The sequence below is a fragment of the Hemiscyllium ocellatum genome, chromosome 3 (assembly GCF_020745735.1).
Source record: "Hemiscyllium ocellatum isolate sHemOce1 chromosome 3, sHemOce1.pat.X.cur, whole genome shotgun sequence".
In the NCBI taxonomy this organism is placed as follows: Eukaryota; Metazoa; Chordata; class Chondrichthyes; order Orectolobiformes; family Hemiscylliidae; genus Hemiscyllium; species Hemiscyllium ocellatum.
The window spans coordinates 9,569,516-9,582,621 of NC_083403.1; the positions used below are offsets into that span (position 1 = coordinate 9,569,516).

Sequence of the window (13,106 nt, forward strand, 5' to 3'; positions counted from 1 at the left end):
GGTGGTGTCCGGGACATTGTCTGTAAGTATAATTCTGTGAGTACCACTATGTCATGCTGTTGCTTGACTAGTCTGAGACAGCTCTCCCAATTTTGGCACTAGCTCCCAGATATTAGTGAATAGGGCTGTGCAGGGTCGACGGGGCTGTTTCTGCTGCTGTCTTTTCCCGTGCCTAGGTCGATGTCAGTTAATCTGTTCACTTTCTTTACTTTGAGACTTCAGCGATTGCTACAACTGAATGGTCTGCTAGGCTATTTCAGAGGTAAAAACAATGACTGCAGATGCTGGAAACCAGATTCTGGATTAGTGGTGCTGGAAGAGCACAGCAGTTCAGGCAGCATCTGAGCAGCAGTAAAATCGATGTTTTGGGCAAAAGCCCTTCATCAGGAATACAGGCAGAGAGCCTGAAGTGTGGAGAGATAAATGAGAGGAGGGTGGGGGTTGGGGAGAAAGTAGCATAGAGTACAATAGGTGAGTGGGGGAGGGGATGAAGGTGATAGGTCAAGGAGGAGGATGGAGTGAATAGGTGGAAAAGAAGATAGGCAGTTAGGACAAGTCATGGGGACAGTGCTGAGCTGGGGTGAGTTTGGAACTGGGGTGAGGTGGGGGAAGGGGAAATGAGGAAACTGTTGAAGTCCACATTGATGCCCTGGAGTTGAAGTGTTCCGAGGCAAAAATGAGGCATTCTTCCTCCAAGTGTCGGGTGGTGAGGGAGTGGTGGTGAAGGAGGCCCAGGACCTCCATGTCCTCGGCAGAGTGGGAGGGGGAGTTGAAATATTGGGCCACAGGGCAGTGTGGTTGATTGGTGCAGGTGTCCCAGAGATGTTCCCTAAAGCGCTCTGCACTGAGGCGCCCAGTCTCCCCAATGTAGAGGAGATCGCATCGGAAACAATGGGTACAATAAATGATATTGGTGGATGTGCAGGTAAAACTTTGATGGATGTGGAAGGCTCCTTTAGGGCCTTGGATGGAGGTGAGGGAGGTGGTGTGGGTGCAGGTTTTGCAATTCCTGAGAAGGTGCCAGGACGGGAAGGTGGGTTGTCGGGGGCGTGGACCTGACCAGGTAGTCACGTAGGGAATCCACTTTGCGGAAAGTGAAAAGGGGTGGGGAGGGAAATATATCCCTCGTGGTGGGGTCCGTTTGGAGGTGGTGGAAATGTCAGCGGAGGATTTGATTTATGCACAGGTTGGTAGGGTGGAAGGTGAGCACCAGGGGCATTCTGCCCTTGTTACGATAGGATAGGTGGGGTCTGAGGGCAGAGCTGCGGGATGCAGACGAGATGCGTTGGAGGGCATCTTCAACCATGTGAGAAGGGAAATTGCGGTCTCTCAATAAGGAGGCCATCTGGTGTGTTCTGTGGTGGAACTAGTCCTCCTGGGACCAGATACGGCAGAGGCAGAAGAATTGGGAATACGTGATGGCATTTTTTCAGGAGGTACGGTGGGAAGAGGTGTAATGCAGGTAGCTGTGGGAATCGGTACATTTGTAAAAAATGTCTGTGTCAAGTCGGTCATCATTAATGGAGATGGAAAGGTCCAGGAAGGGGAGGGAGGTGTCAGAGGTGGTCCAGGTAAATTTAAGGTCAGGGTGGAATGTGTTGGTGAAGTTGATGAATGTGGGAGCACGAGGTGGCGCCAATGCAGTCATCAATGTAACGGAGGAAGAGGTGAGGAGTGGTACCGGTGGCTATTTCAGAGGACAATTCAGAGTCAACCGCCTTGTGTGTCTGGATTTACATGTCGGCCAGGCTGGGTGAGGATGGCAGATTTCCTTCTCTGAAGGACATTAGTTATTTTGTTATTTTGTTTTCTTTATCCCTTAACTGTGTTGTCTGTGTTTGTGTGAATGGGGTTGAAAACAAATGTTAGTGGGTTTAAACATAGACGTAATTAGATTACTCTGTTGTTTAATTTTGCACTGCTAAAGGTATTGAATTGTTGATAAATTGCTAGGCTGTTGTTTAATGCGGTGTCAAGAATTAATTATTCACATGATCTGGGATTAATTATTCAATGAAGTCTGGTTGAGAACCATTGCAGTCAATTTTAAGGATCTGTTTAATTTTGCTGTTTTTTGAATACAGAGATTGAAAGGCTGATTTTTTTTCCAGTCTTTTTCTTTGTGCCATAACAACATCAAAACATTCCATTTCATTTCACTCTTCTCATGCCAGGTCCACACTGAATGTACCATACACATTTGTCAGTACATTAGCTACAGAATTCTGCATCATTGCTAATCAACAATCTCAGAGTCTTTGCTTTGCAAACATATGGAGTCACAGAGATGTACAGCACGGAAACAGACCCTTCAGTCCAACTCGTCCATGTTGACCAGTTATCCCAACCTAATCTAGTCCCACCTTTCCAAATCCCTCCAAACCCTTCCTATTCATATACCCATCCAGATGCCTTTTAAATGATGCAATTGTACTAGCCTCCACCACTTCCTCTGGCAGCTCATTCCATACACATACCACCCTCTGTGTGAAAGGGTTGCCCATTAGGTCTCTTTTATACATGAGATTAGATTTCCAACAGTGCGGAAACAGGCCCTTCAACCCAACAAGTCCACACTGACCCTCCAAAGGATAACCCATCCAGACCCATTCCCCTACTCATGCACCTATCACTACGGGCAATTTAGCATGGCCAATTCCTCTGACCTGCACATTCTTGGACATTGGGAGGAAACCGAAGCACCCAGAGGAAACCCACGCAGACACGAGGAGAATGTGCAAACTCCATGCAGACAGTCGCCCGAGGCTGAAATCGAACCCAGGTCTCTGGTGCTGCGAAGCAGCGGTGCTACCCACTGACCCACTGTGCCACCCCTCATTCCCCTCTCACCCTAAATTTATGCCCTCTAATTCTGGACTGCGTCATCCAGGAAAAAGACTTTGTCTCTTAACCTTATCCATGCCCCTCATGATTTTATAAACCTCTATAAGGTAATCCCTCAGCCTCCGAAGCTTCAGGGAAAACATCCCTATCCTATTCAACCTCCCCCTTTAGCTCAAATCCTCCAAACCTGGTAACATCCTTGTAAGTTTTTTCTGAACCCATTCAAATTTCACAGCATCTTTCCGATAGAAAGGAGAGCAGAATTGCACACAATATTCCAACAGTAGCCTAACCAATGTTTTGCACAGCCACAACATCACCTCCCAACGTCTGTACTCAATACTCTGACCAAAAAAGGAGAGCATATCAAACGCCTTCTTCACTATCCTATCTACCTGCGATTCTACTTTAAAGAAGCACTCCAAGGTCTCTTTGTTCAGCAACACTCCGTAGGACCTTACCATTAAGTGTATAAGTCCTGCTAAGATTTGCTTTCCCAAAATGCAGTACCTCACATTTATCTAAATTAAACTCCATCTGCCACTTCTCAGCCCATTGGCCCATCTGATCAAGATCCTGTTGTAATCTAAGATAACCCCCTTCGTGTCCACTACACCTCCAGTTTAGGTGTCATCTGCAAACCTACTAACTTACCTCTTATGCTCCAATCCAAAGTATTTATATAAATGGTTAAAAGTAGTGGACCCAGCACCGATCCCTGTGGTACTCCACTGGTCACAGACCTACAGTCTGAAAAACAACCCTCTACCACCACCCTCTGTCTAACTTTTATTGCTTATGTCTATTGTACAATAATGAGAGAAACATGACTGATTAGATTAGATTACTTACAGTGTGGAAACAGGCCCTTCGGCCCAACAAGTCCACACCAACCCGCCGAAGCGCAACCCACCCATATCCCTACATTTACCCCTTACCTAACACTATGGGCAATTTAGCATGGCCAATTCACCTGACCCGCACATCTTTGGACTGTGGGAGGAAACCGGAGCACCTGGAGGAAACCCACGCAGACACGGGGAGAACGTGCAAACTCCACACAGTCAGTCGCCTGAGTCGGGAAATGAACCCGGGTCTCGGGCGCTGTGAGACAGCAGTGCTAACTACTGTGCCACCGTGCTGCCCATAAATGATGATTGCACATTGTCTACCAATGCCTTTCAGTTGTATTTCAAAACATTTTACTTGTTAAGTTAAGGAATGATTGCCACTCTCCCCTCATTATTCTATTTTGGCTTTCAGGCTTGGTTAAATAAACGTACTCCTTGGGAAGCTGAAATTCTGCAAGATTTATACGACAGAGCCTTTGAAGATGCTTATCTTTACATGAAGTTAAACCTCAATCCAGTAATGGAGCTACTGGAGTGTAACTACATCATGCAGGTTTGGTAACTTCTACTGTAATACCACCTTTTCATATTTTTTTCTCTGAAAAGACACCTCCAGTGCCACACACAAAGCGAAATACTGCTGTTGTCACTACTAGCCCCACAACTTCTTGGAGGATAAGAACCCCCTCTCATGAAATATTGAATTGTGAGTCTGTATTCATCAATTATCTGGCAAAGTATATTGATTTGTGAATGCATTTTTCTCTGGTATGTTGATGTACTTTTGAAAATATAGAAAAAAACTTAATGTTTCTTTGAAAGGAAATATGCACTTTTCTCTCTTCCTTTAGTCAATTACCCTGTTGGATGGTTTGATTCCTTCAAGAGAAGATGGAGGAATTTCTGATGCATTGCAACTTCAACGACTATTTGTGTTTGTTCTCATGTGGAGTATTGGTGCCTTGTTGGAATTAGAGAACAGGACTAAACTTGAGCAATTCCTCCAACAACACAACAGCAAACTGGACCTACCAGATGTTCCTTCAGATAGTGCCCAGTCCATATTCGAATTTCTTGTCGGTCATCAAGGTATGAGCCTTTAAATTATGTTTTGCACAATATCATTCAGAACTTTCACCTTGAAAATGGAGTAGATCACAATGTACTGCTTTAATGGGGGTGATTTTCTAATTTTCTGTTCCATAATATTGCAAACATATGAACAATTCAAGTCATGTAATATTAAGGTTGGAGGCACTGAATACTGCAAAAGCAATGGGCCCTGATAGTATTCAACAATAGTACTCATTTTTGTACTCCAGAACTTGCCATTCCATCTAGCCAAGCTCTTCTGCTACAGTTACAACATTGGCATCTCCCGACAATGTGGAAAATTACCCGAGTATATCCTGTACGCAAAAAGCAGGACAAATCCAACCTGGCCAATTACTGTACTATCAGTCCACTCTCGATCATCAGTAAAGCAATAGAAGGTGTCATCAGCAATGCTACCAAGTACCTTCTCAACAATATTCTGCTCAGTGACGCCTTGTTTGGGTCCTGCCAGGGCATTCATCCTGATATCATTCCAGCCTTGGTTCAAACATGGACAAAAGAGCTCAATTCCAGAGGTGAGATGAGAATGACAGCCCTTGACATCAAACTGAATTTGACCCAGTGTGGCATCACAGGGGTCCTAGAAAAACTGGAATCAATGGGTGTCAGGCAGAAAACTCTCCACTGATTGGAGTTGTACCTGGCATGTATGAAGATGGCTGTAGTTCTTACAGGTCAGTCATCTCAGCTCCAGAACACCTCTGCAGGAGTTCCTGAGGGTAGTGTCCTTGGCCCAACCATCTTCAACTGCTTCATTAATGACCTTTGCTGTATTCTAAGAAGGGAAGTGGGGAAGATTGTGCAATGTTCAGCAGCATTCCTTAGGTACTGAAGCAGTCCATGTTCAAATGCAACAAGATCTGCTTAATATTCGGGCTTCGGTTGACAAGTGGCAGGTAACATTCATGCCACACAAATGCCCCTTTACATTCAGCAGTGTCATCATGACTAGCAACATCCTGAGGTTACCATTGATCAGAAACTCAACTGGACTCACCACATAAACACAGTGGTGACAAGAGCAGGTCAGAGGATAGGAATTCTGTGGTGAGTAACTCACTTCTTAACTCCCAAAGTCTATCCACTATCAACAAGGCACAAGTGAGGAATGTTATGGAATCCTCTTCCCTTATCTGGATGATTGCAGCTCCAACAACACTCAAGAAGGTTGACACCATCCAGGACAAAGCAGCCTGTTTGATTGACACTACATCCATAAGTATCCTCCATCCAGTACTGCTGCTCAGGAGCAGCAGTGTGTACTATCTAAAGGTGCACTGCAGAAGTTCACCAAAGATCCTGAGACAGCACCTTCCAAACCCACAATCACTTAATCTAGAAGGATAAGCACAGCAGATGCATGAGAACACCATCTGAGCGTTCCCCTCCAAGCCACTTAGCATCCCAACTTGAAAATATATCACTGTTCCCTCACCATCACTGGGTGAAATTCCTGGAATTTCCTCCCAAAGGAAAGATTACAGCAATTCAAGAAGGCAGCTCACCACCACTTTCTCAAGAGCAACTATTTTCTGTGCTTTATGATGGCACCAGAGAGTGGCAACACTATCCAACACTTTTCATTGTATTTTCTAACAAGATAGATGTGACAACAAATAAATCAAATCAAACTAGGGATGGATAGTAAATGCAAGTCTAGTCAGCAATGCCTATCTCCCACAACTGAACGAAAAATATACAAGGATCATCCATTCAGCCCCTCCAGTCGATCTGCTGTTTATAAGATCAAGGTACCTCTGGCTGTTACCTAAGAATCCATAGTCCCTCCTATCCCCAATAACCTTTTCCCCCCTTTGCTTAACAGGAATCTATCCATTTCTGCCGTAAAAATATTCAAGGTTCAGCTTCTGCCACCTTCTCTGGAGTGTTCCAAAGTCTCTCAATACTTGGTCAGGAAAGAATTGTCCACTATTTTAAATGAACCACCCATTGTTTTTAAACAATAACACTTAATTCTAATGCAAGAATTTAAATTAACATCCTATCCAAATCTACCTGATCAAAGTGTGTTAGGGATGAACACCTCATCTTCTGCCTTGGAACACTTCAAGTCTCGGGCATCAATGTGGACTTCACCAGTTTCTTCTTCCCCCCCCACCTTAACCCAGTTCCAACCTTCCAGTTCAGCACCATCCTCATGACCTGTCCTACCTGCCAAATCTTCCTTCCCACCTATCTGCTCCAGCCTCCTCTCTGACCTATCACCTTCATCCCCACCCCCATCCACCTCTTGTACTCTTTGCTACCACCACCCCCCCCCCTCCCCTCCCATTCATCTCTCCACCCTGGAGGCTCCCTGCCTTCATCCCTGATGAAGGGCTATTGCCCGAAATGTCGATTTTTTTTTCCTGCTCCTCGGATGCTGCCTGACCTGCTGTGCTTTTCTGTCATCCATTTTAAACAAATGAGGGGGAATTTCCTCTCACAGAAGGTAGAATCCTGTGGAAATTCTGATGCTGTATAAAGCTGTCGTGTGCTGGTTGTTGGTGTCATCAAGGCAGAGATAGATTTTTGAAAAGACAGGAAAATGCATTTGAGGATCATCAGATTAGCTATGATCTGATTGAATAGTGGAACAGACTCAATGAGCTAACGGACTACTTCAGCTCACATGTCTTTTGGTCTGCTGACCCAAATGTAGAAGTATAGAAACACATAACAATAGGAGCAGCAGGAGGTACTTTGGTCCTCTAAGTCACCGTGTTTCTTTTCTAAACTCCAAGGCTAGCATGACTAATTATGGTCGTTAGACAACATGCTCATTCAGGTAGTAGTCTTGTAAATCTTTTCTGAACTGCTGCCACCACCTTTACATTTTTGTTTAAACAAGGTAACCAACACTGGACATAATACTTCAGGAGTGCCCTCACCAGTCTCTGTATAACTGAAGCATACATCTATACCTTTGAATTAAACTGTACTCGTGATGAATATTAACATTCTATTAGCTTTCCTAATTAATGGATGTGCCCTATAAAGTAATCTTTTGTGATTTATGTACGAGGACACACAGACGTAACTGTTTCTCCGAGCTCTGGAGGCTTTCACCATTAGATATTGTGCCTTTTTAATCTTGCTAAAATGGACAATTTCACAATTTCTACATTGTACTCTCTGCCAGATGTCTACCCACTTAACCTATCCATTTTTTTTCAGCCTCTTTATCCCCTCTTTAATATTTCCAGAACTTACAATATTTCACTTCACCTGATGAAAGAGCAGAGCTCCAAAAACTTGTGATTTCAAATAAACTTGAATAATGAATGGACAAGCAAACTCTTAACATTCACTTGTACCTATGTTTTTGGTTTTGCCATTGTTTCCCTATTATTTACTATCTATGCTACTTAACTCTGTGATCTGCCTGTATTGCTCACAAGACAAAGCTTTTCACTGTGCCTCGGTACACATGACAATAAATTCAATTCAATTCATAAACTTGGACTATAACCTGGTGTCGTGTGACTTCTGACTTTGTCCTCAACGTACGTCATCTCCCTCTCTTATGCTATTAATATCATTAACTAACAGAGTCACCTTTCTTATTTCTGAAAAGGAAGCCACATTTTGTTGAAGGTTTTTGTCCTCGTTGGAACATACACAAAAGTACTAAGCTAAAGAAGGGGACAGGTCGAGTTAGTTGGGAGAGGGGTTGGGAATTTCAGAACTTTGAGCCTGTGCAGCAGAACGTATTGGAGCAATCTGATCAAGTAAAACTAGTGTGCAATGTATTTTCCTTACAGTGCACAGCAGTGTGCACCACCTTCAGGCTGCAGTCCAGTAACTCACCCAAGCTCTAGCACATGGATGCTCCATCAGCATGTTGTTGCTAATAGAAGCCTTGACCACCTTTATTTTAATTCATTTGTGGGATGTAGCCATCACTGGCTGGGCAACATTTATTGCCCATCCCTAGTTGCTCTTGAGAAAGTGGTGGTGAGCTGCTTGTTGAACTGCTGCAGTCCACCTGCTGCGGGTTGACCCACAATGCCATTAGGGAGGAAATTCCAGTATTTTGACCCAGCAACAGTGAAGGAGTGGGGATATATTTCTGAATCAGGACGGTGAGTGGCTTGGAAGGGAACTTAAAGGTGGTGGTATTATCATTTATCTGCTGCCCTTGTTCTTCTAGATCGAAGTGGTCGTAGATTTGAAAGATGCTATCTAAGGATCTTAGGTCAATTTCTGCAGTCTGTCTTGTAGATAGTACACACTGCTGCTACAGAGTGTCGGTGGTGGCTGGAGTGGATGTTTGTGGTAGCGCCTATCAAGCAGACTGTTTCATCCTGGATGCTGTCAAGCTTTTTGAGTGTTGTTGGAACTGCACTCATCCAGACAAGTGGGGAGTATTCCATCACATTCCTGACTTGTGCCTTGTAGGTGAAGGACATGCTTTAGGGAGTTATGACCTGAGTTACTCGCCACGGAATTCCTAGCATAGTTGATGACACTTTCCATCACTTTACCGATGATTGGAAATTGACTGATGGGATGGAAGTGGTTGGGTTGGATTTTTTTCTGCTTTTTATGTACAGGACATACTTGGGCAATTTTCCACGTTGTTGGGTAGATGCCAGTGTTGTAACAGTACTAGAAGAGCTTGGCTTGGGAATTGGTAAGTTCTGGAGCACAAGTCTTCAGTACTATTGCCGGAATATTGTCAGTTTGCACTATCCAGTGTCTCCAACTGTTTCTTGATATCACATGGAGTGAATCGAATTGGCTGAAGATGGGTATCTGTCAGGATGGGGACCACTGCGGAAGGCCGAAATAGATCATCCACTCGGCACTTCTGACTGAAGATTGTTGTGAATGCTTCAGCATTATCTATTGCTCTGATATGCTGGGCTCTTCCATCATTGAAGATTGGGATATTTGTGGAGCCTCCTCTTCCAGTTGTCCACCTCCGTTCACAACTAGATATGGCAGAAATGCAGAACTTAGATCTGCTTTGTTGGGATCACTTAGCACTGTCACTTGCTGCTTATTTTGTTTGACATGTAAGTAGTCCTGTTTATTAGCTTCACTGGGTTGACACCTCATTTTGAGGTATGCCTGGTGCAGCTCCTGGCATGTTCTCCTGCACTCTCCATTGAACCTGGCTGACTGCTCGGCTTTGTGGAGTCGATGGTGTTGCTTTAAGCATCAAATCTTGAGCAGAAATGCAGTGCAGAACCATTCCACTAAATCATTCTTCTCACTCAGCCCCTCTACCTTGCCACCTCCCAACACCCACCCATACCTAGTTACCACATGACTGGAAAATTCTACCAAATTCTGCTATTTTTAGCTTTCATATTTCCCTCCTTCTGTGCATCTAATTTTCACTTCACCCAACTTATACTCCTTTCTTTAATTAACTGATCAGGAATTCCACAACTCCTTAAATCTGCCTTTCATTCACAGCAGCAATGTGGTGTATGGATTTCATTTGCAATTTGGTGCCAAATACGTAGGCTGTACATCCCAAAGGATTGGATCAAGCAGCAGATCCCTTCATCTGTTCGTCACAGCAAATGCAGTCTATAGTCCAACCAGCCTGCTCTTGTAAAATTCAAAACAGCGTCCAACTTTAGCTGTGATTCTGCAAATGGATAGCATTTGATCAAAACTTACAAGTGTGTGAAGCATTACACTCACAATACAAATTTATGATTGTCAATTGGATTCACAGCATGGCACACGTGTATATTGCAAGATATGTACATGCACACACAAGGCCCTCTCCTTTGCAAATGGAAAGAACATGTACGCACTGCATCTGTTCCAACTATAACAAAATAGGTGATCATCATTTTCTGGTTCATTTATCAGGACAATGCTCTCAACAATCAGATTCAACCTGCCTGATTTAAGATTTGAACAAAGCCTATCAGTTAACTATCAATCAGCATCAATGGATGAAATTTTCATAATAATGTATCTGCCAATGACTGGGCACATTCCAACCAATCAGCACTCTTCTCTCATGCAGTATAAATGTTTGCTTTCCCTTTGTATTTGTATTCTGATGGGCGCAAGACAAAAAGCTTTGACAAATGTGGTGTTTTTCAACTATTCTCAAGTTCTGTACTACCAAACAGCAAACAACTTTTTTTATCATTAGTGAACAGAACTACAGATCCAGAAGTGCTTGTAGTTTTTGTTTCATTCTTTTCATATCTATCGGCATTCCACATTGTATTGCATCTGCCATCAAGTACCCATATATATTTAAGATGGAAAGTCTAACTGAATTTTATTTTTTCATTCTTCCTTATCAGCCCACCTTCTGTTTTGCTTCGCCTCATTTCATCTCTGTTGAATTGTTTGGGGGCTAAAACTTTAATGCAAATATGTAGCATCATCTGGACAAATTTCTTATTTAAATGAGGCTTATTAAATAACTTTAAAAATAAATGTGACCATTTTCTTTTGATTTTGTTTCTTGTATGGTTAAAGAGAAATGATACAATTCCTTACAATAACTGAGGATACAGTGAGGTGAGGCATGATCCAGTTGAATGACAGAGCAGGCTCGAAGAGCTTTGCAGCCTCAAATGGCCGCCTTCTGTTCTCAAATATCTGTTTGTTTTGGTGACTTGTGTTGTATTTTGATCCAAACATTGATTTATCCCAACATCCTTGTTTAAACAGTATCCTGCTTTGTCTGATTTGTCAGGTGAATGGGAGCATTGGAAAGTTTGGGTTCAAGAATATCTATATCCAACTGACAGTGAGCCAGACTATAATTCAATCCTAGTACCAAATGTCGACAATGTTAGGACGAACTTCCTTGTGGACACCATTGCTAAACAAAATAAAGTAAGTGCACAATACAAGATATTTGTAGTACATCTGAAACATATAGTATCGCTATAAATTTGGCATTTCCCAGAAATGAGAATATAGGATGAATACTCCTGTTTCGTATTACCTGGTGATTATAGTTATGCTCGTGCTATCTGCAGCCCAAATGGCTTGCCTGCCAGTACAGAAGTTTAGATAAGGGATGTGAGAGGTGAACTCTGGCTGTAATACGTACAAAACAGTGGTTAACAGTGGAACAGGTGAAACAACTGAGAGGGTACTGAGGGCTTTGGTACTGCCTTAAGGGACCTCTGGACAATGAACAGATGGAGGAAATTATTTTTGTTCCATGGTTACCAACTCAGGAATTAATAAACAGAGATTACAAAGCCTGGCAATGTTATCAGATTAGCACTCAGGACAATGCCCATAAAGGTTTAGTGGCATCAATAAAGCTATCAAGATGCTTTCATACATACTATGTACATTGTCATTGCAGGCAGGTTTACTAGTCACAGGATCCCCCAACATCTGTTTAATATATTGTTGGAACTCTCTAATTCACCTTAATTCAATCTAAGCCTGGTCATCATAAGCTAAAATACTGGTAGATTATACAGATCATCAGAAACTATGTTGTTTCTCTCCAAAACAGTTGTTTTTGTCTCTCAGCTTGGCAAACTAATCGAGTTTCATTTTAGAAGGCTGATAAATAAGAATGTAGCCCATAAGCATTTTTCCTAGTTTCAGTAGTATGCTGGGGAATATCATGCTTAAAATTGTGGCATAAATTCCTGACCATCCTCTTTCTCTTGATTTAATTATAAATGTTCAGGCTAACTTTGTCCCTTTTTTGCTTTTTGGAGTTGTTACTGTCTGCTTTACTGCCTTGGTGCCCTGGGTTGCTTTTTTAATCTTTCCCATTCACTTCAATATGTACTTTGTTTTTGCTATTTTTAACGTTTTTCTTTAATTTTATATTGTCACCTACCTCTTTAGTTGTCCATTTCTGTTTTATTTTGACAAGAAGGATGGAAATTTATTTGGAGAAAGTGAGGACTGCAAATGCTGGAGTTCAGAGATAAAAAGTATGGTTCTGGAAAAGCGCAGGCAATCAGACAGCATCTGAGGAGCAGGAGAGTTGATGTTTCAAGCATAAGCTGTTCATCAGGAATGGGGTTGGCCCAAGAGGGCTGGGAGATAAATGGGAGGGGGTTGGTGCTGGGGGTGACAGGTAGCTGGGAATGTGATATGTAGATGAAGGTGGGGGGGGAATGAGAGGAGGGTGGAGCGGATCGGAAAGAAGGGAGATGGACAGGTAAGACCGTTTAAGAGGGCAGTGCTAAGTTGGAAGGTTGGATCTGTGATAAAGTGGGGGCAGGGAAGATGAGGAAACTGGTAAAATCGACAACTATCCCATGTGAACGGAGGGTATCAAGGCAAAAACATGCGGCATTCTTCCTCCTGGCATTGGGTAGCTAGAGT

General features: G+C 43.0%; 1 protein-coding gene across 1 annotated transcript in view; it reads left to right on the forward strand.

Moving 5' to 3' along the window:
* LOC132834399 (dynein axonemal heavy chain 8-like) overlaps positions 1–13,106 on the forward strand; it is a 1,143,262-nt gene that overhangs the window by 829,828 nt on the left and 300,328 nt on the right. Inside the window, exons 51-53 of the mRNA XM_060853284.1 lie at positions 4,108–4,248; positions 4,547–4,784; positions 11,494–11,636. Of these exons, the coding sequence (XP_060709267.1) occupies positions 4,108–4,248; positions 4,547–4,784; positions 11,494–11,636 (522 nt within the window). The remainder of the gene's footprint in view (positions 1–4,107; positions 4,249–4,546; positions 4,785–11,493; positions 11,637–13,106) is intronic.